General features: G+C 42.8%; 1 protein-coding gene across 1 annotated transcript; it reads right to left on the bottom strand.

Moving 5' to 3' along the window:
- Window positions 1–1,705: 1,705 nt before the first annotated feature.
- LOC131288492 (EH domain-containing protein 3) lies at window positions 1,706–24,465 on the bottom strand. The gene is made up of 3 exons (XM_058317630.1): window positions 22,812–24,465; window positions 2,284–2,454; window positions 1,706–1,995 (listed from the first exon to the last, which is right to left on the bottom strand). Exons 1-3 carry the CDS (start codon window positions 24,034–24,036, stop codon window positions 1,787–1,789), a joined length of 1,605 nt encoding a protein of 534 aa, XP_058173613.1. The 5' UTR covers window positions 24,037–24,465; the 3' UTR covers window positions 1,706–1,786.
- Between the last annotated feature and the right edge of the window lie 757 nt (window positions 24,466–25,222).

The raw sequence follows: 25,222 nt of genomic DNA, 5'->3' as shown, positions 1-25,222 counted from the left end.
AACACAAACTTACTGAACTTTACTGACAACGAATTGAAAATCCTTACGGCCCTCCTTTATGTGCTCCATTTTGAATCTTGTTAGATGCGAAAATGCTTTACCTTATACGGCTGATGCGTGGAGTAAAGTGCTGTACTATACAATGTAATAGCAAAACTGACAAAGCGATTCATTGGTAGTCAATATCGTGCCGCACGAAACTATTTGAAAAGTATCAGGACATGGTACGCTAGTTTACTATCACCCATGCCAATACCGATGGTGATCGGGAGAAGCTGCATGAAAAGCACAAAAACTCGTTCAACTTGAAAACAAAATTTGAATACCACCTTCCATCGCTAGTTCCTTTCAGTAGACTACTGCCGTTTGTTGTCGCCCCATGGGATTTTGCTACGGATGCTTTTAAAGCAGGAACAAGGTAGAAGTGTAAGTGGTTTATTGAAAAGCAACACTAACGACCAACCTGCTTAAGATGCCCTTATTTGCCCGTTGTGTAGCAAACACAAAAAGGGGAAAAAGTTAATTTAGTATTCAAAAATTATAATCCAGGTAGCGCAAAATTGAGCACTGTACAAAATGAACACTATCCGAGAGGGACTCGAAAGACCCAAGAGGATTAGAGTGGAATTTTAACGGCACTTATACCACAATTGCCACCTGAAGCCGTCAGTTTATATGGTACAAAACTATAGAACAAGTAGTTCTATTTGCAATTCCATAGTACTTTGGAAGGTTCACGATTACTTCTGCCGTTAATCAAAAAACAAACTACTTTGCAAACACAGCTCCATTTGGCTTTTAGAGTAAGCAACAAAAGTACTTCGTCAGTATTTGTTTTTCTTGTTGTTTCTAATCCTCCTCTCGACAAAAAAGTCAGACACTACAAAATCTTTTGATTAACTAATATTGCATTTTTGCCTACTGCACCACTAGCCTAAAAATAATATTAACGCGATATGGGAAGCAACTACAAATGAAGGCATCAAACATATAAATGAAAAAAAACAAAAACTGAAAAATATTCATCTTCGACGCTCGTTGTTATGGGTTTGTTCTTTCTCTTAGTCGGAACGACAAGAAATCTACGCTATCGCGACTTGTGCTTGACGAATGTGTTTCTTGAACGCCTGTTTCTTTACCTAAATATAAATAATAAATTACCGCTTAGGACGAAAATGATGCCGTGATATTTGACAATGTGTGAACCGGCATTTTATTGCACAATTTCACACATAATGTTCAATGTTGTTCAGTGAGTGTTCTTTTGGTAATTTTTATCTATCCAGAAAAAGGTGCATCCTACCTAATCGGAAAGGCGGGCACAGGCGAAGTAGAACAAACCCACCTTTCACACAGTTAGCAGACAGAAGCAATCTGAAAGAGTGCTTGATAGTGCTCTATTAAGTGCTCAAAAACTCAGAGATGTCCCGTGCTTTTGGCAAGTAGGATAACCATTCGTATTAAAGATATTGAGCTGAAAAAGTAAGAAATAATTCCGAACAGCAAACAACAAAAAGAAAGACTAAACGATAAGCAAAAGCCGATATCAACGAAGACACGAGGGAAAATTTTCGATTGAACGACCACCAGCGGTCATCAAGTTAACATTAGGATCCCAAAGAATACGGGTGGCCTTCCACATGAGGAAAAGAAGGGGGGGCGGGGGGGGGGGGGTAAAAAGAAAAACAAAGCTCAAGCGTACCGGTAGAGCGGAACCAGCACACGAATATAACGCAAAGATCGAAATGTTACTCAGCCACGGATGTTATTTCGGGGTGTCTAATCCCTAGTCCGCCCGTCTCTTCGATGGTGGTACCAGGTGAGTGGGCAAGGCAGTTGGCAGCTCGTTGCCATCCATTTTGACGTTGATTAAATGCATCGCCAGAGCGAACTCCTCAATGTCTAGGAAACCGTCCTGGTCGTAGTCGGAAAGCTTCCAGATCTTGCTCAGCACGTTGTTCGGCAACTTCGATTTGATCAGCTCCGACTTGGCGGCTGCGGTGGTTGTCCGTCGAGGTTGGCAGTTACGAAATAGGCGTCATCCGAATAGGGAAAAGAACGAAAAAGAAAGTAAGCCCGAAAAAAGAGATCAGAAATCGTTATTAAGCTCCACTCTATCTATCGATTGATTAATCGATTCACGAGTGATTTCTAGAAGCAAAAGCCCCAAATTCAGTTCGAATGGTTGCCGTTCCGGGACAAGGTAAGGAAACTCCGGGAAGTCTTAACTGGCAATGATGGGGCGGTAGTAGTGGTGGTGTTGATGATGATGATGATACTCACCGGCACCGGAAATCTTTCCATCAATCGGCTGCAGTGACTCGAAGATGGGATCCGTTCGGGCACGATCGCGATTGCAAATCCAATCCACCTCTCCGTACCCGGCATCGATGCCCTCTCCCTTCCGGTAACCGAACGGCGATAGGACATCCTCGACGCCATCGAATGCTCCTCCTAAAGAGAGGAAGACGATGTTCCGGCAACGAAGAACCGCAGCAGCAAGGACGATGGAATAATGAAAGAGAACGAAAATCAACGAAAACAATCGTTTAGAAAATGCGGAAAACGAATCAACTAGCTCTAAGTGTGCGGAAATGAGAAACGGAGGTTTAATACTTCGCCTAATGTTCGGGTGAGGGCTTTGAATCGTTTCTTGGCTATTCCCAAAAGCTAAACGTTAGTACATACATATATATATATATCTATATGGCCACACAGAGAAGAGACTCGACAACGGACACCTGGATCTATTGCCCCACAAGTACAAGAACGAATTTCATCTGCTGACCCAACTGCAACCAAGCGTGTCTTGCCCACAACCGTATCAATGAAATTTTTATTCGATATAAAGACAAGCACTTTGATTCTCTCCAGGATTTAAAGATACGATATATAGACCACTGCGTTTGAGCAGCAAACTGTATGAACCTACATGAGTATTGAATTTTTCTCGAATGGATAAAACATTAGGACAAAAACGAATGAATGAAAAAAGACGGAAATGCACACATTGATGTAAAAGTGTGGCTATGAATTGAATGCAATAGAGAATGAACTGATACAGTGATGAATTCGTAAATTGAAGGACAAACTTGAGTGATGAAAAGACAAATCAAACAATAAACAGTAAGACGTTACACTTTGTGATATTCAAAATCACAAGAAACAGATATGACTTTACTTTGAAGATCAAGCGCAAAAACTCACTAACAATATATTTCACATTTTTCCATAGGCTTTATATAGGACAATTCAAAAAAATATTTACAACAATATCAAATATAGAATTAAGCTTTGTGATATTGGTTTTAGTAAAGGGTTTAGTAAAGGGTTTAAGAGTTCTGATAATAAATAATTTAGAAGAACATGTTACAGAAACATGATAAAACACACAGTTTTTTTTCAACCTTGTGGCACGAATATATTTTTGTACAACCCTACAAACTTTACTATAATGTTGTTCATTTCGTTTCTTGTGCTCCAATAAAAATCGTTTTGCGTCCTTTTATATGTCTTATAGTGCACAAAAAACACAAGCCAAATGAATCCGAAAACGTAGCATAAGAATACATACAAAAGAAAATAGCTGTATGGAATGGCGTCAAAATGTTAGAGAAAAAAAACATGCGAACCTCTCAGCAAAAGGTGCCCCAAAAAGCTCGTTTCCATCGCCGACCCATTGGTTTGTCCTGGAAGCCAACATATTGTGGGGATAGAAATTTATATAAAAGCGCACCGAAACTATTGACTGATGATGAAGCTGTCGGTCGTGTCTTTGGGGTAAGAGTGTACGGCGGGTCAGCTATGACACTGTGTCGGATGGAAAAGTAGTGGTTCTCTGGATGATGAAAATGTGAAAAGTTTGCGACGGCAATTCCCAACCCCATATCCCCGCCTCTACTGGGACGGCATTTGTCTTTCAAATTATATCCTAAATATTTAACCTTTTGTTTGTTGACAGTGCGCTGGAGCCTGAGTCGAGCATAATGGTGGCAACGTTGGTGGCTGGATGCGATCTAAGGTTTCGTTAATGGAAAGAGATCATGCGGAGCAAAAACCTAGGGGGACTGGAGCTAGGAAAAAACCCTTTCCCCTTACTCCTTTCACATTGTTGTTCGTGTTGCAACAAGACTCGACACAACAAGTGAGCGTGTCTGTGGATTTTAGAAGCCGTTTTTTCTTAAGAAACAAACGAACAAACAGATGCCTTTGGCTGTCTTTGGCAAGCTTACGGATAAAAAGCCATGTCTTCATGCTACGCTCTCGAGACGACGTTTGGAGCGAAAGTACCCGGACATGTCAGTATTATGTATTCTTTCCCAAAAACCGACCGTATTTCACGAAATGATGACATGCACTAACAACCGAGGCGTTCGAAAATAAATGGAAACATAAACAGCATACCAGCCACGCTGCTGTACAAACATAAGTCCTTCCAGTACTCAACCGATTATGGTTACGTCGATCCACTTCTTTCCGGTTGGTTTGGGACATTTCGATTTATAAAAACGATTGAAACCTTAGTCGCGGAAAACTTTAATATTGGTGAGTATAGAGTGGTAGCATGGTACAAGTTCATTTCTTTTTGCGAATCACTACGTCGATGGGTAAGTTTGTCTATTTCCCATTATAATTACTTCCATTTAACATCCCCCACAGAATATGTACACCATGCCCTGCTTAGGGAAAACGCGTTATCTTCACAATCCTCCTCGAGCGAAAGGAAGATGAAGGTCGTGAACGTGCAAAGAATTGTTCACACCGTTCGGAACGTTTGCAATGGATTGCGTCTCGCCCTTTCGTTTTACCATTTTTTTTCCTTTCTTAGCCCTTGGTTCTTTGTACGTAGGGTTCTACGAGAGCTCCAAAAGGAGGACAAATAAGGGGCGCTCATACCACGGCCTGCGGGAACGACAGCAGGATACAATCTCTTCGCAGTGGATTATATAAACACTGGAAGTCCAACGAAACCGGCTTCGGCACACGTACCGGCCGTATGCATGAGGACACATACGAAGTTATGCGATTTTCGCACCGAGTTGTACCAGGGGTCGTCTTACAAGGCGATAGCGCTAGTTCAGCCATATTATGGGTACGATTACGATACCGTGCTTACATCATTCCCACGCCCACCAACTACATTCCTGTCTACGAAACTAAATTCACTTTTAAGTAGCACACACATGTTCGGCTGCGGCAGGAACCGGAGGGAACAATAAAACACATCTCGTTGAAATCATCCTCTCCGATCGATCCGACACGAGGCACCAACCGACATGACCTACAAGGCGCCTCCATCGGGGTAGCTAAGCTTGATGTGCGGCTTTTGTGTTGAAGTGATTCAATTCGGGATTGTGAAATCCATTTTTATTTTATTACTGTGCGCGGTTTTGTTTCCCTGCGTGTTGTTCCCGGTTTGGCCCCTGCGTCACGGATTCGGCAACGATTTGGAAGGTATCGATTTTAGCACTCGAACGATCGTAAAAACTGGATCCGGATTCCTGCCATCAAAAGCACGTATTATTTGTCATTCGTGTGTTTGGTCCCGTCTGCAATCCCGACTGCGAGCGGCATAAAGCTCGAGTAAACACACGGTTTAACGGACGATCTACTAATAATCCTTCAGAGAGTGCGAGGCCATTTTGTTACACGACGAAGAAGACTAATTTTACGAACTTTCGGGGACATTTTTATTACAGCTTTTTTAAGGCTTCCCAGAGGCGATACCCGCATCCGCCTTTTCTCCCTGCGAAGTGTACAGTGCAGAGGAGACCAAACCATGGTATAATCGGCGGCTTTTGCTTCGAAATCCATTTTAAATACTGATGAGGATTATGGCTAATTCAAATTGATGCCATTCGGGTACAAAATGAGCACTTACTAATTTCAATTAATATGTGCCATTTAATTACATTGCTGGGGTACGTTCAGTATGAACGACAAAAAAGAGAAGAAAACCTAAACCAGTACTCGACCAACACGCTGAACCCTACTGCCACAACCGGACCTGCCCTTGGTATCACCCTGGCTGCTAATGAGAGATCATAAATTTTACACTTTATAATAACCCACTTCAATTCTTTGCTCTTCCCCGACTGGTTCATCCGAGCTTCCGAAAGAGTTCATTTTAGTGCGCCTCATTTGTCAAAATATGGTCATTGCTTTACGGCCGATAAATGTTACGGTGAGGATAGATTATGCATAGCTGATGCAAATTATGACGCTAGCTCCGGTACAACGTAATTCAGTTTAAAGTTGTTAGAGAACCAGTAAAAAATAAAAAATCAATACGCATAAACCATTTCGAGTACATAGAACACCATGCGTTTGGATAGAGATTGAAAAGCACAGCACGGACGCACATCCCTAACGAGAACCTGTGTTCAGTCCATAAGCATCTGAAGCTATCTTCCATTGCCGTGCTGTGATAAACACCAATGTTTGCACGCAGTACAATCCAAATTGCAACAACCTTTTAGCTGATTGCATATCCAACTATTCATCATACGAAAGCTTCCCTCCCTTGAACCGTGACGTTCACGCATTCCCAACTAATACACCCAATATTCGATAACACGGAATAACACCGCAGAGAAAGAAGGGTTTCCATCTCCGAAGCGTTATTTTGCATCGCGAACCATCATCAATATGGATGGGAAAAAAGTGTGAGCGGGTGACAGCCAGGATGGTCTTATTTTCCACCGAAACATTCAAACCATATTCATCAACCCATTAGCGTAATGGTACTGCAAACGGCTTAACAACAGCATCGATGATAGAATGTTCACTTCTAATGGCCCTTGCTTCCAAAGCCACAAGCAAACGAAGAAAACAGTGTGCAAAGTTTTTGCACTGGACCTTTAGGAGTGTGTGGTTGAGGCACCGTTATAAGGAAAAGCATCGCTTCGATTGTCCTAACCATAGATAAAAGGGAACAGCTATAGATACTTATTAACATATCAACGAGATAAGGTACACAATAATATCAATTGAGTGGGGCCTTAAGAATCAATGAAATGTTAGGCGTTTACATGGTTTTCCTTGGGTGGATGACTTTTTCTACGTAGATAACTTTTTAAACGAGTGTTTAAACCACTGGCAGAGCAACTATAACTAGATCATAACACGGAAGAAATAATTGATCAAACCAACACTTCAACTAAATTAAACAAACGAAATAAATGGAAAAGCTTCTACAAGACGAGCAAATAATTCGTACATCAAAAATCATAAAATAAATGATGTCGCAGTTTTTTTCCTGCAAAGTACCGTTTCAGAACATTTCTAACCAATACCCATCGTGCTTTCAAACAGTATAGAAAAATTTGATACAAAATAAATAAAATGCAGCTCTCAGATGGTCGGACACGGCGATTCGGGGAGTCTTTTATCTCAAATGGTACGGAATATGAACAAACTCCACACCATAACACCCTATGCCAAACCCCAAATAAAATTAAATTTGTTTTGGTTTTATTTGCATCATTACCATAATATTACCGTTGTCAGAAACGCGGATGTTAGATCTCACTCAAAAATGACATCGCACTTACATTAATCTTCAAAACAATACCAATAAGGCTCGCGCCACATATAGCCCAATCAAATCAACAGTCTCAAACGATGATACATTTTCTCGAAGATAAACCATAAAGTTAGCACCGTTCAAGAGTAAATAACGCCATGAAGCGCACACGTACGAGACTTCGTGGATGATTTGTAGTCTAGTTTGGCTGGCGTTCCGCTCGAAGGATGCGGTACGGTATGCTTCCGGTTTGGATCATGATTTGAATTTTTAACACCACTCTGCAGCGAGATCACGCATGAACGTAATCAACTATGAAAACCGAACAGGTTGGAAAACGATGGTATGTTTTTTTATTATATTTATTTTGTGTGCTTCTAGCGACAGTGTGAGAACATCCGTTTTCAAATGACGGCACGCGCGCACGCAATAATACACACAGGGATGCACGCACAAATGGGTAACGGACCAGTTAATCCCGACTGCTGTCTCCCTTCTTCTAGTAGTCCAATGGTTTTATGTACCACCTTTCGAAGGCCATAAACACTCCATGGCGGGATCGGTTCTTACACGAGATCGTGGCTTCCCGATACAACATTGATACAAATCATGAGCTCCGGGTTATTGTCTACCGTGACCTCCCACTTTCTAACGTAAAGTTATGAAGGAAAACGTGGCAAGAATCGCTTCTCACAACAACCATTCGTCGAACACTTTTTGTTAATTTCGGTTCGCTTATTTTCCTACAGTATCATTCCAGATAGCTTAGGACCGACGAATGTGTGAAGGTGAGACTCGACCGAACGGCGGGTTCCGTGAGCGTCAAAGTCGGCTTTAGAACTGCCCAACTACCATCCACCATTCCCGCTCCGCAGGAGAAGTGAAGGCTCACGGGTTTTCCAACATGCTTTCCTCTCACAGCGTATCACGCACCCCAGCATCGCACGGAGCGATTTCGGTCCAACCGAAAATTGCCAATCAATCACGTGCGTGCACCGTTTCGCAAAGCAAAGTGATTCGTCGTTTTGCTCGTCTACCGGTGTCGTTTCTCGGCTGGATCCACCAGAGCCGAGCGGATTGGGACTGCGCGCTGCACGAGTGGAAAACGTCCGGAATGCCGTGCACCGAGAGCTGCTGGTGTGCTTTCACAGCGTAGGAATGTTTTTCTTGAAATCCGTTTCTCTTTCCTCGACGCTGCTGCTGCTGCTGCTTCACGTACATTCCCACAATTTCCCATCGCCCGGCTTAGTTGCTACAAATAAAGGACGAATAGAAAAACAACATGAAAAAAAAAACACACAGTTTTCGTCGGTAGAGCTCCATTTTTGCTCCGCTACCACGCAAATTCGCATTCCACCGTTCGGAGTTCGGTGAGGCTTTGCCTCCTTCGTTTTGTTCCGTTGAGTAGCAATTTCCATTCCGAAAACCATTCTCATCGCCCATTAGCGTCAATCGGAAAAGAATGGCTCAAAATGATTTGGTTTGTGTTTCTTTCTCAAATCACTGAGCATTTAAAGTAAGAACTCCCGATGGGACGAAGAACAGGGTACGCAAATGTAGATGAATTTCATTAACTTTTTCGCTTTATGTATGTGCTCCCAGCGTTGGAAAGCAAAAATCCACCTCATTTATAGCGGCCCACGCCAGACGGGGATGCTGCACGTTTGGGTAGAGCGAGGAAAATAAACGTATTAACTGCGTAGCAACAATCCTATCTCGCAAAGGCGCAACCTGTTGTTAGCGTATCAGATCAATCGAATTGAGATTAATCAATCACGCCGCAGATGACATTAACGATTGATGTGAACAAATAGTCTGAAGGCAAATGAATGAAATGCATACGTGATATCTGATATCCAATCAAAATATATAGCCAAGAAAACCGCGCTACTAATACAAGTTTATGAACATATAGAGGATAAAAAAACTCCACAAAACTCCTTATAATTGTTTCTATGAACCTCAAACAGTGCTTCAGAGAGTCCCATGGGATTCCAAGGATAAATTATTAGTATACATTTTTTTGCCATTTAGCCGTTTAACTTTAGAAAACGTAACAAAATTGTGACACATCCATCAGACATAAATCAGAAAAAAAGTTGTGTAACGTGGTCTCTCCCTGCCTCACGCGCCATTTTCCCCTTCCGGTTTGTTTCGTTTATTCAACCTTCTTCCAACAGCATTCAGCAAATGGAGTTGTTTTTTGTACCGGCAGTAAAAATAGAATTCGCCACAATGATAAGAGCCCATACCGATCCCCCATTGTGCGTGTCACGGTGTACTTCGTGGTAGGCTGCGAGGGTCACGGGGGGCAGAGAGTTACAGCGAGCAGCAGCCGGATACGGGAAAGTACCGAAGTAAGCCTAGCTGACAGGTGAAAGGCAAAATGACGGCCCTGGAAAAACGCCCCCCAGGATGGTTCGTGCAGAAGGGAAAAGTGCCCGCGGAAAAGTCGGGAGCAAAAACACGCGAGCAATGATCGAACTGAAACAAAACCGAAAAAAATTAAACGCCTCACAAACGACACCGCAATTTGATGAATGCGTGTTGTTGTTCTGTCGCGACCGCGCTGGGCTTAGGCACGGCATGGGAAAACTGAACCCCGGCGTCCCCGCCCGTGGCTGCCAAATGCCAAAGCGTCACCGGTACGGTTGAGTGCCTGCGAGTTTCGACGACATAACCTTCCTTCTCCCCGGGCTGGAGTCTAGCGGATGACCGAATCACAAGAAGGCGAGCAGCGAGGCATTATCAATGGTTAGGACAAAACTTTTCCATTCCTCGTCGCATCTTCCCAGCGCACTGGACTGGCTTGCCCGGCCTTTCCACCCCATAGCTGCTGGTACCGCGCTGCGCGGATGTGCTTTTTACTGCCCATTTACATGCCCATGGTGTATTCGAGGCAGGTACTACGCCCTTCCATGCCCACATTCGGTTTCAGCATTCTGCTCTCCTCTCTGGGGACCCTTATATGTTCATTTCATTTCATGGTTAGGAAGTGGTAGAAATCCACAAACTTCACTTCATTGCTCGTCCCGCCGCAGTGCAAAGCGCACAGCGCGTGCACAAACCGGGGTCTGTTTCTTTGCGGAAAGAATGAAATGTTGGAAACATAAAGGTACCCGAGCTTGCCAACGCCACAAAGCTTTAACACCCCCGCACGCACAGTGACGCACATAGGGCTAAAGGTACTGGGAAGACAATTTATTGCGAGTTTAGTACATGTTCAATCCAACGGAACCCGTGATTCCAAATTAAAAAAAATAATTATACACATAACTCTCGACGAAAAACTTGCAAAGACAGAGGCAAGGATTCATGCGAGCTTAATAACAGTAAGACAAAGTATTATATACTTACTGTTTTTTAGTAAACTAAAAAAAACACGTAGCTAACATGAAGTTGAAATAGATAAAAAACCATCATTATTTAACAGCTAAACGAAATGTATAACCGTTTAACCTGCAACGATGAGAAAATAAGTAGCACGCATAAACCGAACATCATACGACAAAATAGTAAGTCAATTTTCTGTTCGAAACATTTAAAAAATGAAAGGAAGATATTTATTTCCAATTAAGACCATGTACAAGGGGGTTTGGAAAAGTGTTATACTTTTGTGAACTCAATTTTTAAGGTAATTTTGGTCACTTTTAACCCCTTCACAGTTTTACCTGAGCTTTACTCAGCCAAGCGGATGGAATTTGTACTGAACCAGGCTCGAGTAAGTTTTTTGTCGCACGTTTTGTTTCTACTGACGTTTCGCGGCATTTGTTTCCAGTCCCTTGCTTGGAAAACACGTTGTTATGGATTTTTGCACATTTTTATTCAATTATTTAACATTAATCGACGCAATTCAACCAACTTTTCGCTTATTATATCGTAGGATGCGGACCATCCTCGAGAAGCAGTGGCAATTTTCGCTGATCACAATCCCAAATAATATATGTGCAAACTGATCATCATTTAATATCATGCACACTAAAGAAACATCTTCATTATTATTTTGTTTCGTTGAAGATGTTAGTTTAGTAAGCATTGGCACTTTCGAGGCTCGAGGTACCTCTGAAGGTTACGCTTTAAAATGTGTCAAATTTAACCGATTTACACTTGAATCTCTGTCTGTAAGGGAGACAGTTAGACCGATTTGGACTGTTGAAGTTAAGGTTAAATACAGTTTCAAATTTCAGTTTCTAAGCCACTGACGCACAGTTGTCATTATTTTCGTGGCATTTACGACGCCATCAATCGTCGGACAAGCAACGGCATCGCACACGTCAAGTGTCAAGCGCATGGAAAGTGTCAGTGGCCAGACATTTTCACTGCATGAACTCGGTTAAGCAGCGGGATGCACATGATTCGCTGATGCATTGAGTATATGTATAGTGAGGCATATGAGTCTCTCATTCAAAAAAAAAATCTCAACATAATGAAGTTTTGCGCCTCTGGATTATGATTAGTCGGTCACAACGGCTGTTCATATAGCTTTCCCGGGAATTATGATGTTATCTAATATTTCACGGAAGCTTCACCGAATACAACAGCCATGCGCTTTCCCATCCGAAATTTCACCATCACGAAGGCACACTGTGTGTTTGCGCCAGTGTGTCCCAGAGCAGTGTCAGCCTTTCCTCCGTGGAAATAATCTCCCACATGGCCGGCCGGGGAAACAAAAGAGCAACGGCAACGCGCGGCCAGGACACCGGAAATCAAGTGAGCAGAAAATGCTCCCAAAATGAAATCTCCCCTTGATCCGGGCACTTCTCGGAAGAAGGCAGCACACATCAGCCGGACGAACGGTGCACCGTGGGATCTCGCACCGGACCGCTGGCCGAGAAGCCGACAAACAAATCATCACGTACGAGATGATCCACCAGTCGTCAGACCCCGGGCCCCCCCTCACCCCTGGGGGAGGGTGCTTGGTGGAGGTATAATGGCTTCAGACAGGCTGACCGATAGACAGACAGTCGCCTTCGTTCCATGCTGGTCCAAGTTTCGCAGAAATTCACTTGGCGATGCCATTGTATGACTGCAGCAAACAAAACGAGAACATGTGCAACTGTTCCCCCACTGATCAGCCGTATATGTGTATGTGTGTGTATGCTCGTGTGGGCGCACGGCCAAGTGGTGGACCCCACGAGCGCACTGCCGGGGGATGATGCGAGTGGAAAATATGTATTAGACGGGTGAAAGATTGAGGTCAAGCTTTTTTTATGCGAGTCTTATCAAAGAAAACCCGAGAGACGTGGAGCTCCGACTGCCCTCCGCGCCATGTCCGTTGGCCGTTGGTTCCTTCGCACGGCCACGGTCAAGCTGGAAATGGCCGGGGAAAATCATAACGGTCCGGCCAGCTCCATCACCCCCATTCCCATTCGCTGGCAGTAACGGGCGAACCGTGGAAACAATATTCGCACAGACACAGAGTACGACATAAATGGTCTCGCAGTTCACTTGCTTTCACTTGCACCGCACCGAGAGTTTGCTGCTCGGATGGACGAGACACGGGTTCGGACCATCATCGCGTAGTGGAAGTGCGCGCTCCAACCATCGCACGATGGTCAAACTTCATCAGCATTCAAACGGCGCATCCAGGGCCGGCCCCTCCGTAAGCTCGTTGATGGGGAAAATTGAAAAATTGCCCTCCTGCGGACTGCGGGCGTGGCGCTTTGCTGTGTCGGTGCTTTTCTCCTTTCGCTCATCGCAGGTTAAACTTTTTTCGTTTTTTTTTACAGCATCAAAACTCACCCCAGCCCCCTCTAGGACCACACACCAGCGGTACCTTTGGGGTTGAGTTGAAAGTTGGACCTAAAACACCCAAAGCTTCCCAGGTCAGGGAAGTGTGCCCGCCGCGGCACCAAATGGGTATAAGTAGGGAAAATGGTGCGGTAAAAGTCATAAAATATTATGAAAAAGTGTATTAAAAAACGCTCGCGAGCGTGTCCTTATGTTGCTGCCCTGGCGCATACCACCGTACACTGTACTGAATAATTAATACCGCAAAACCGGCCGGGTCCCGGTCCAACGGCGGGAGGAGGGCGAGGGAGCAGAAACCTCGGCGCAGGGGGAGACTGTTTGCTTCCATCCTCCACGGAGGATGCAGCCGTACATTTACCCCATAAGCCTCATTACCATTAATTCTAGCCGTAGCCAGCGCGACAACTCTCTGGGTCGCCAGCCCCAATCCGCCAAAGCAGCTGCCGCGCCGCACGGCAGTGTTTCCGTATCCGGAAGCCATTGCGCTAATGTGAAGTGTTTATGTAATTTAAGACAAACACTCTATGCAACCTATTCTTTCGCTTCCTTTCGGCAAGCGGCGAACGGAAGGCAAACTCAGCAAAAGGACGCAATGGCGGCCGGCGTGTGCCGGTATTTGTACTATACACACACACACACACACACACACACACACACACACACTTTGTCCGGGCATGCATCGACCGTCCAGCTAGAGAAACGCGCCAGAAGCAAGGCAACGTGTAACGCGGAGCTTGCGTGAAGGTATGGCACGGGCGTTCCACTCCGTGCCCGGTGTTTGTCGCTTTACTTTAGGCGACAAATTTTATGCGCGAACATGTGGCATCCGATCCGGAACGCGTTATTGTGATAGCTTCTTCGGTGTCAACCCACTCCTTCATCTCATTGCTCGATCTCACTCGCTCTGTCTCTGTTTCTATTTCTTCTCTTTTTCCTCTTTTTTTCTCAGTCACGTTATCCTGTTTTTCTTATTCGACAACGACCTGCTTGCTTACTTAACCAGCTCCATCCCCAAAAGATTGCTTAAGTTTGACTAAAAGACTTTCTTTCGTTTGAAGGATTGTTTTTCTTTGCTATGATCATCGAAATGATTTGAAAATTACTACTACTGCAGCTGCCCTACTTGGTAAAATCTACGCACCACTAACATATTGCTTTCTGCTAACCGAATCAAGTAGGTCATGATGACCCATTCGTATTGGTCCGGAACACTCCTGCCTTACTTGGCAATATTTGACACTTCGATCTTCTTGGAATCACAACGTTCAGAAAAGAACAAGTGAACACCACAATCTTGTTTCTGGACTATGAACAAGCGTTCCCAGTGCAAACTCTTCGCATGTTCCATCGCCGTCGCGAATGTGCCGTAAACTTGTTTACCACTTTCTCCTTCCATTTCGACAAATCAGAACGCCACAGCAGCAAACAGAGAATTCCGTTTCCTTTGGCGATGGGTGTTCGTCTTCTCGATTGAAATTGAATTTATTTTCCAAGAATTGAAAACATCGAAGTAATAACAGCATGCCAAACAAACAAGTATTAAATCCGTTACCAAACTCAACAACGTTCGATTATTTTATTTTCTATACCTTTTTTTCTCTCAGTCTCAAATCTCCCATTGCAACCCTAAACCAATCACATTAACCTGGGTTGGTGGCGGTCGCAGTGATGGCGGTTAAGTCAAGGGTACTGACTGCTCGAAGGAGGAAAAATCAACAAGCGCGGAAGAGTATTGGTTTACAATTCTTCGGTTGTCGTAAGGAGAGAAAAAAACATGTCCAAGTGGTCCGAGTTCGTTTGATGTCCTTGGAGGGTTGTCGGAAAATTACCAACCTCTCACACGAACGCCCACGCTTACAAATGATTTCGACAGACAAAGTAAAACCTAGGACGGCGGCCTCACCCATTTCAGCTTCGCTGTCAATCGGCCATTCTCCCAGGCCAATTCACGGTTGCATAACAAAGTAGATTGAAACCCAATACACTGAAGAGTAGCAAATGCCAAGTTTCCTTTTCCTCTGGGGAGTAATGCAAAAAAAAACGATAAATAAAGAATTCCTCCGCTTTGGGAGGTCCGTTTTGTGGCAGAATAAGGTAAAATGCTACCCTCCACAACATTTTCTCCATCTTTCGCCGGCACATCGCCAATTATGTACCAAGAACGATGTACCATGATGAGTTTTCTGTCCAGGGGAAACACACACAAAAATAATTTTCTTTGCGGCTTCGCACCTCCAACGAAGTATAGAATTCTATGACTGTTTTCCTTCTGTATTTCCTGTATATTTCTGTGGTGTTAAATAAGTACCTACTTTTCTTCCTAAGTGAAACAAAATGGTGAGGCTTACGGGACGGTGAGTTTTTACACTGATGGTACAACAACCCGTTCCGCAGTTTCTTAACTTTTGTATCTTTTCTCGTCACATTTCGGCATAACTAATCAAACTGGTTGACTGCCAGTGGTTGCAAAGCATGACGTAGAAAGATGAAAGTCAATGTAAATTGAAAGAGAAAAAAATCGAAGGACCAAAAAGGGATCTCGTTGACGGTAGTGCTAGATTTCGGGCATAAAGAGCCGGCGAAGAGTTCGATAAGATATCATAACGACGGTTGACGATGGTTGCAAAGCTTTGTCGAACGCTTTTGTGGACTGAATGGAAACAAAAATCGAAAGAATCTCCGCCTTTCCGAGCGATGCCCTTCGCTGGTCCGGAAAACCCAACAAAGGACAGCAAATGCGCCAAAAACGTTTCTATTAGTATCTTCGTTTTTTGTGTGTATCAAGATTAATAGAGAAGAAAAAATAGACCTTTTTTCTCTTTTATTCAGAATCGGCACATAAATTCACTAAAAAGGTGATGCGTTCAATACATCTGACTGTGTGAGAAACCACCGCAAAAAAACTTTCAAAATCGAAAAGCTTCACCTTCTACTATTTCTCAATGTATAGTGGTACCTTGACATATGTGTTCAATGTGTTTATTACCTTGTTCGTATGTCATATTGATCTTGTCTAAAAACGAGCGTTTCGCATGTTGCATTAGTAATTGCACAAATTATTTACTTTACTGTAATTTCCAAAAAAAGAATGTTGTTCCTTTTAAGCGTCTAAGTAGACAGCGTGAGAAACATTTGCTAAAATGCATGAAAAGCTTCTTAATCTTGTTGTTGTCTCAAAGTCCAATTGGACCAATTTTTCAAACAATAAATTAAACCGTTTAAGATTTTTTGAACTATTATCTATTGATTCTATTGAAATGTTAAAATCAGACAAGAGACTACGACGTGAACGTTCGATCGAATGCATTGCGAAACTGTGAAATACTTTCAAGAGTGAATCAATTGCAACATACTCGTACATTGGAAACCTTTTGGCAAACACTCAATGCGATAAGTGGTTAACCCAGAGAGGGTGCGGCATTAAGAATATTGTTGTGTTGTAAACTAATTACCCTGTGTGTAGAAATAGCTGCTTGGTGTTCCTTGTACTGCTGCTCATATTCAATTAACTATCGACAAGCTAACTATCCTTGTTTTCCATTTGGATACTAACTGCATTAAAAAATTGCATTTATTATCAACGAAAATGGGGTACTACTATTAAATCGAGGAGGAGAACTTTCGTATAACATATGAATGGATGAACAAAATATGTATGTTAAATTTACAAAGAAAATAAATAAAAAATACGTATGGAAAGTTGATTCCAATTCGACTGTCAAATATCAAGGAAATGTGTTCCCCACAATCGCTGGTCCAAGGTTAAACAAGCAAAGATTTCAGAAAGATACACAATTACCTTATCGCTTGAAAGCAGTATAGAGATCCAGTTTAATGCAAAAATGCTATGCTTATCACGTCCCTTATTTTTATTCTTCCAACTGAGACGAGGTAAGTACATAGAAAAGGCAAAGGCGTGAATTCATCACAAAAACATCCGACAGCTCGTTTACCAAGCCAATAGCAACAATGTAGGTAAAGCTATCCTTTTCATATTATCGTGTTAAAAAGCCTCTTTTACTTTTAGAGCACATACTTCTTCCATTTTATCAAATGCTTTTTTCTGCATCTCTATTCCCTTATTCTTAGTCATCGTAATCGCGGCGCTTCATGTCAAGTGCCATCAAGACGAGAATGATGATTCAGGGTGAAAAAATGTCTAGGGTATAAGAGATGTATAGAGACGGATTGTTCATAGAGGTGTGGCATTTTTTCGTAAGTATCTTCAGTCTTGAGTGAGAGATTGGATACCCGGGTTAGTATATTCAAAATTGACGTAACAAAATCAACGTCTTAAACGCTGTTCTAAAAGTCAAGAGCCTGAAAATTCATCTATCATGTGCCAAACATGAGAAATTGAGGAGATAATAAAAATAAACTGATTAAATTCATTAACCTTCTAGTCCTTACATGAGATAAGATTTGGTTTTCTTAGATGGCTCACGCTACGCGTTCATTACCAAGAAGTATAAATGAATTCACACATAAGGGAAAAGTTGCACCACTGCAAAGAAATGTAAGCATTTACGTTTGCAAGCATTACTTAGTAAAAAGCTGATAACAGATATTTGAATACCGGCAAATCTGAGTAAAAAATATGTCTAGAATGTTGATGCTTCCACTGCATATTTATTATCCAAAATGACTTACATGAAACACATGGATGCATGGATGTTTCGATCGGGGTTTATATTCATACGATACAGAAATATCAAACCCCTATCGTTTTTTTCTACAAACAAAGGAAAGGATGGGCATAACCATCCCTTAACTCATTTGGAAAAAGAACATTTCCCACGATATAAACACAGTTTGGTAGATGTAATTAACACCCATTTTATATCCTCACCACACTACATCCGGTAGGATTTTTATTTTAAGCCATGCTTCCACGCCACAGTTCGACATATAATAAATACCCGAGTGTCCGTAACCAAAACATGTTTTACCAACCTGTTCACCGAGGAATAAACTACTCCCAGAGAAGGTATAAAATAGAACAACGGGTTGATTTTGCTTCACCTCGTACGCTGAAATGGCTTTAAACCGTTCATTCGGATATGTAACGATAGCAAGGTGAGAAATCCTCGCTGCCGCGGTCGTCTGGATAGTTGACGGCGGGAGAAACAGGAACCGGATGGTAATATTAGGGTAGTGAAAACTTCAAAACCCACCATCAAATGAGTGGCGAGCAACTGGTTGGTGTGCAGCCCCGTTATGGTGTATACTACGGCAGATCACGCTAACTCGCCTTCGAAACTTTGGACCAAGAAGACACCGCAGCACGGCAGGCACACACGATACACACACACACAAACGAACCAATTCACACCATGTCAAAGTCAACCTGCTTTCCCGCAGGATGTGTAACGCACACATAGACCGAGACCGAACCCAGTGAAATCCCAGCAGGAGATCGTCGAGTAGGAAAGTGTACTCGGAAAAACACAACACACGTATTTTGCACGCTTTTGCTGCTCGAGCCCGACCTTCCGTTTTCAATGGGCCCTCAATATATAACTCGGAGGCTTAGTTATCATCACGTCACTTGCCCGACTGTGGTGGGTCGAACACATCATTGGAAATCTCCATCGCCTCTGTGCTACAATTTGTTCTGCACTTGAGAAAAGTTTACCATGGGAAAACATTTTTCTATCGTTAACATACATTTGCCTACAGGCTGCGTATCCTGTGCGGCATACAGACCGACCTGAAAAAACGACCGAGATAGGAGTCTGCCTCGCTAGTGGTTTTTATAGCCCCCAGCAAATCACGACTCGCTCCCGACGACATTCCATGACTGACGTACAGTACATTCTACTTCCTATGGGGTCTTATTCCTATGTACGAAGCTGGGGCAATCTTCGTTATATTTGCCATTTTGCGCAGATCTCCCGCTGTCCATATTTGCGTTGCTTGATACTTGGCCACTCGTTTCTAGTACATGTTAAAACTTGGTTTTATTATGGCTTTTCATTCTTTTTTATAAGCTAATTTACAATTGGTGTTTGACTAATATTTTAATCGCTTCAATCTGTTGAAAAGTACTGTAACACTGTTTCATTTAGGTGATATATCTGAAAAAATGAGAAATTATTTCTCTCCTACACATCTAGGCTACATCCGGCATCTACAAACGAATGAATAAAAAGAAAAGTATGGCAGAAAAGATGGGTGTGGCAGAAAGGAGCTTCGATGAGTAAGAAAAAGTTACGCCTAAACACAGTTTGCACGCGCGCCGTTCATCGGTCTTAGGGGACACCACCCTTCATTGGCACCTTTCGGTAGATAAAGTAATGCACGTTTGTCACGAAAAAATTTGTTGTCAGAAACTCGCAAAGATGCTAACACGCCGTGAAATATCGGCAAACAAGGGTCGGCTATTACATTCCGTCAGGTATGAGGCATTTCTTTTTATCAGTGTGTAATATTATGATAGCAGATGTTTGTGCAGCGTCTTTATCAATCGTTAAACGAACGTGGAAACCAGCCATCATCAATTGAATATCAATGAATCATTTCTTGTAAACCAATATTACTAAATAACTGCATTTTTATAATCGTTTTGAAAAACCACTAACGCAAACTACTAGCAAATTAACCAACAGTACTTCATTCGTGGGTAAAAAATTTTGGTAAACGAACCAACACTAAGAGCATATTATTTCAGCAAATATAGAACATTACATCATTTGTGAAACCGTTTTGCGACCAGCCACGCCTGCATTTATTGCTCATGAGTCATGGAAACAAACCGAGGTGAAACTTTAAAAAAAACTGTTATGAAACAAACTGAGGTGAAAACTTTACGTTGCAAATACGTTGCAGTGTTACTCTACCAGTTTTGTTCGTTATCATTTCTTCATATCGCGCTGGCGACACTGACTGGGCATGTTTTCACGTTTTCAAGTTTGTTCAAAAGTTTCGTCATGAAGCGCTGCATGTTCCTTTCGAGCATCAGATGTCCTTACAAATACAACTTTTTGGGTTAAACGGAACTAACTGTGACCACGGTTCGTAAAGTTTGCCTCCTTCTCATTTCAATAAATAACAGTAATGCTTACATAACTGAAAGCACCTGCGCTCAGCAATGCTGGCAGCATGGTGTAAAATTAACGAGCCTTCAACGTCATACGTATTTTGCATTGCACACATTGGCCGGCTTGTTTAACACTGTTTTTCAGTGCCAATTTACTTCATCCATGTTATCAACGTATGCAAGAGCGTTAGACCATTTGTAGATAGGACATGAGCCACCAGTACAACAAGCACCAAATAATTATTTGTTTATATTCTGCACGAATATTTTACTGCTGCAGTGCTTTGATAATAAATGACCTGAGGGCACTAGACAATTGGAAGTGTAATAAATTACTATTCAAATTTTCAAATATTTTAAATATTAAAACTACAAAATATTTGGCAATGGAAGAAAACAATATATCTTTACGGTAACTAATAAGATTTAATGTTAAATTTAAATTAAAGCCTTTAAATATAAAAGATACAAAAGCGAAGTACTTAAATTATTACGGATCTTATGTCGATTGAAAAATTTTTTTTTATGCAAAAAGCGTGTGACCCGTACCGAACGGTGCCATACACAAAATTGACTCGATATATCCGTTTCATAAATACAGTCCATTCCGTTGAATTAGATAATAAAAGTAAATATTACTCCGAGGATGAGTTATAATAAATAAAAATACATTTTATTCTGTTCGTCAAATATGTGTAAGCTCAAACATAAACTATCCTAAAACATTTGAGCACCATAAAAACATTTCGGATTTCTTTGTTCTTTGTTAAAATTGCATCTACCTTAACAGAAAAAGTAATAAAAATGCAACATGGCTTACAAGCACTAAATCACTATTAAGACGTTCGAACAGGGGAGATTTCTCCAGACAAGTCAATTAGCTCGTCCGATGGATGGCATCAAAATCGCTCTCCGCACCAGTCAGCCAATTGACTGAGGCCGGAAAGCCGGATGAAAAAAGATCTGAAATTGTCTCAACGGAGCCGATGATGATAAATTGCTAACGAATGTGCGCTACTTTCAAGTGTTTTCCAGAGGCTAGACAAACAGCATCCGTGGGTCAATAGCGGAGTCCGGAATGGTATGTGCGAAAGCACCCGATGGCAGTAGTAATGGTAGCGGGCGGCATCTTTGCGACCCTCGAGCCACTTATGCAATCGCAATGCAAAGGAGTCCCAACAAGCATAGGAAAAACTGTAAATAGACCAACGCATAACCAGAGAATGCGGTGCTGGTTCAACGTGGCACCGTGTCACCGAACCACCGTTCGACTGATATCATATAGGCCCCACACAATGCTAATTGTGTTTCAACGTTCTGGTGGCCAACCCAAACCAATGGCCGGGAATTAACATTGCCGCTCTAATAAACCGTACCGTCCGTTGGCGGGCACATCAGAACGTCTGACTGATAAAAAGGCAAAAAAAGAACTACCACACACGGTGACGTCATGTGGAGCGAGTGATTGGCAGCCCTGTTAGATGTACTGTATGAAATACTAATAACAATAATAATAATGAAGACTAGCAAACGGCACAGCCAGGGAAGCATCGTGAAGTGCATTGATTGATTGTCGAATCGACCGAGTTGGTCTCAGAGCGGAAAATTATGACTGACGATGGTACGTTAAGATTCATTTGATTGGACAGCAGAGTAGAAAAACTGACCTTCACACATTAATCATCCACTACTGGAAGTTCATCTAAAGTTTTTTTACTACGAACATAGAATCACGGGCATTCTGGTATCCAAGTAGATATTTTATCTCCATATAAATATTATGTTGGCCAACGGTAGTGCTCTCTTTGAACCATTTGAAATGATCCATACGACTATCTTCAACGGTGTGGAACGCCGTGTAGTTTTTTTTAATATTTTGATCTATTTTTTAAATAGATTTTACTAGGCACGATAACAGATTCACGCCTATGGTCATTTGAAACCCAATTAAGTAACAAGAAAAGCAAGAACACAAATTAATTTGGCATTGCAAGGCATTGCGATGCCCTATTTCCATGCAACCGATAAGGTATCGACAATTGAGAACAAGGTGCTTTTACCGACCAGCTACTGTGAGCTGTATTACAATAAACTGGTTTTGAATGCCACGGCGCGTACGGAGCTACTTGTCACTATCATGCCCCAGCACTTTTGCCTGCACTGTCGAGGATTCGTTCTGACAAAAAAAAGGGTTCCGAGTATGTGCCACTGACGAGTAAAGGAAAGAGTTGATAATGACATCCGCCAGCGTACTGATCCTGAGTTGGTCAACATTGAGTCTCATGGGTTACGCGTTGAGAGCATCACGGTCCGATGACCATGAGCTCCACATGAAAGCTTGGTTGCAGGGTTTATCATCGAGATTAGATAAAAAAAGTCAACCACGAGGAATACAATTGCCACCAGTTGCGTACAACGCCCATCTGCTCGCGTAGTAACATGGAATGTGGACGGTTACGTAACAAAGAACCTAGAAAAAAGACAGATGACACGTACCTTTGACGAGCGGCTCCGAAACTAGTTGCATCTCTTCCTGCGGGATCATACCCATTAACCGGGCGATATCTATCGCCAGCATGCGATCGACTACTTCCAGCAGAGACATCTTGAGGGAGTGGAACTTGGTGAAGTCCTGGTTAGCGAGCACCTCCTGCATCTTCTTGATATCCGGCAAATCACCAATCGAAACTTGATGCTCGCGACAAACGCGATCGTAGATGGCGCCGAGGTTTTTAATAAGTTCCTTCTTTTTGCTGTCCTTTCCAAACATTTGGGGCATCTCTTTGCGCAGTTCCGAAATAAGGTACGCGTGCACTTTAGCCAGCCGGGCTCGCTTGATGAGATCGTTAAGCTTGCGAAGGGCAGCATTTCTTGGTAGCGACTGCAAATCACGGAACAGATCCTGCTCCTCGTCCTCGAAGAGTCGCCGGTTCACATCGTACCGCAGCGGCTGGTCCCAAAACGAGCCGATATACACGCGGGCCACCTCGGGCGTTTGTAGCACCTTTCCGAGCGACCACATAAGGGCACCGTAAACTCGCATCAGCTGCTGATGGTCGATCATGTCGGCTTTGTTCAACACTATCCGTATCTTATCGTCATGGCCGCGCAGGGCTTCGATCGATCGGCGGAATTCGTCCGAGATGTCCAGTTTGTGCGCATCGAACAGCAAAATGATGCGATCCACACGTTCCGCGAACCATTCCAACACGCCAGTAAAATCGTAGCCTCTGTCAACACGCTGCTTCTCGCCGGATAGAATTCCCGGTGTGTCAACGATCGAGATTGCTCGTAGCACCGGAGAAGGAACCGTCGAGCACTGGAATCGGTTTAGGAACGCGTTGCCATACTTTTCCAGTGGACGAAACTGTTTCTTCGGATCGACCACCAGTGCGTTGCCCGGGATCATACCCTCCTTGTCGTCATACATAACAGCAATAAAGCGATCCGTCGTTGGCTCCGGACCAATCCGGATACCGGGAAAGTCGCGCTCCAACAGATAACGGATGAAGGTGGTTTTACCCGTGGAGTACTGTCCTACCAACAGTATCATGGGTTTTGCATCGAAATCCGAGTCTTCCAGTTTGGGAGAGTGGAAATCGTGAAAATTGTAGTGCTCTTCTAGAGGTAGCAGTTTACTGCGATAGATTTTCTTCAGCTCTCCCAACACATTTTCCACCACCTCTTCATTTTTCGTTTCCCGTTTTAACCAACTGAACATTGTGCTGCTCGCGTTTTACGGTCCGTGGGTTTTCTCAACACTCTCTTTTCGCTGCTGATTATGTTGCACTCTGAGTCATCCACCGGTGTTTGAAACGGATTTTCTTGGATTGCACGATATTTTCTATTGTTTCCTTTAACTTTGATGTGTTCTAGTGGGTCCTATATACACCGAGCCACCCGGAATCTAATGTATTGATCGATATTAAACAAAAATAGCTATGACTAATATTAGGGTGGAATTCAGTGCAGTACGTGTTCGCGTACCAGATGTTCGAAATAAAAGGAACAAAACGAAAACAACCGAATCACGGGTCAAACTCAACTACGCTTAGATTCCACGGAGGATTATCTACACCGGCGTAGGAATTTACGCGACCTACTCGAAGAAGAACCGACGAATCGTTCTACCGATCTCGACAATTTTACACTTTTCTACACTTTCCGAAACTGTGACACATCATGCATTCGCTGTCAATTGAATTTTGACTAGTGTTGGCAAAAGCGCGATTCGAAAGATTACCTCTCGCGCGTTCATGACTGATTCCTTTCGATTAGATCACATTTGACGGAGTCGAATCTCATTTGATTTGATTGAGATTCTATTTTATACGATTCAACCTTAATCTGAATCTTTTTTAAATCGATGCGAGTCGATTCAGACACGATTCACTCATCAGCTGATAACAAATACAAGGAAGGTTGAAACTGCACGCGCTTGATGGATTGGGATTCGGACTCGGAAATCAGGACTTATGAAATTTTTGAAAGGAATTAATTTTCGCACCACTAGTTTTGATCGAATCGAACGGCAGCACGACAATGATGCTATAAAATCTAAAGCGACGGCTAGACACAGCGGTATTCGCACGAATATTCCCGCCGTCCCGCGGGAATCCCGCTGGACGACGGGAAACTCCATATGAAAAAAACGGATTTCGTTCCCGCTATGTTTAAAAAACGCGAAACTACGACCCGGCGGGAACGGACGCATTTGCTTAATTGAAACGTTTCATGAAAAGTTTCATTCGCTTGCTACAACAACGTCGGTATGCGAGTAGTCTTCGACGCAAAATGCGAGTAGTCTTCGACGCAAAATTTTGGAGGAGGAACTCAACAACACCATTCATAAACTTTATATTTGATAATGACTCACAATTCCACTTTTACCTGCCGCCAATTTAGAT

Source organism: Anopheles ziemanni, chromosome 3 (genome assembly GCF_943734765.1).
Source record: "Anopheles ziemanni chromosome 3, idAnoZiCoDA_A2_x.2, whole genome shotgun sequence".
NCBI lineage: Eukaryota > Metazoa > Arthropoda > Insecta > Diptera > Culicidae > Anopheles > Anopheles ziemanni.
The sequence above is the reverse complement of the archived record's forward strand: the minus strand, read 5'-3'. Positions and strand labels throughout refer to the sequence as shown.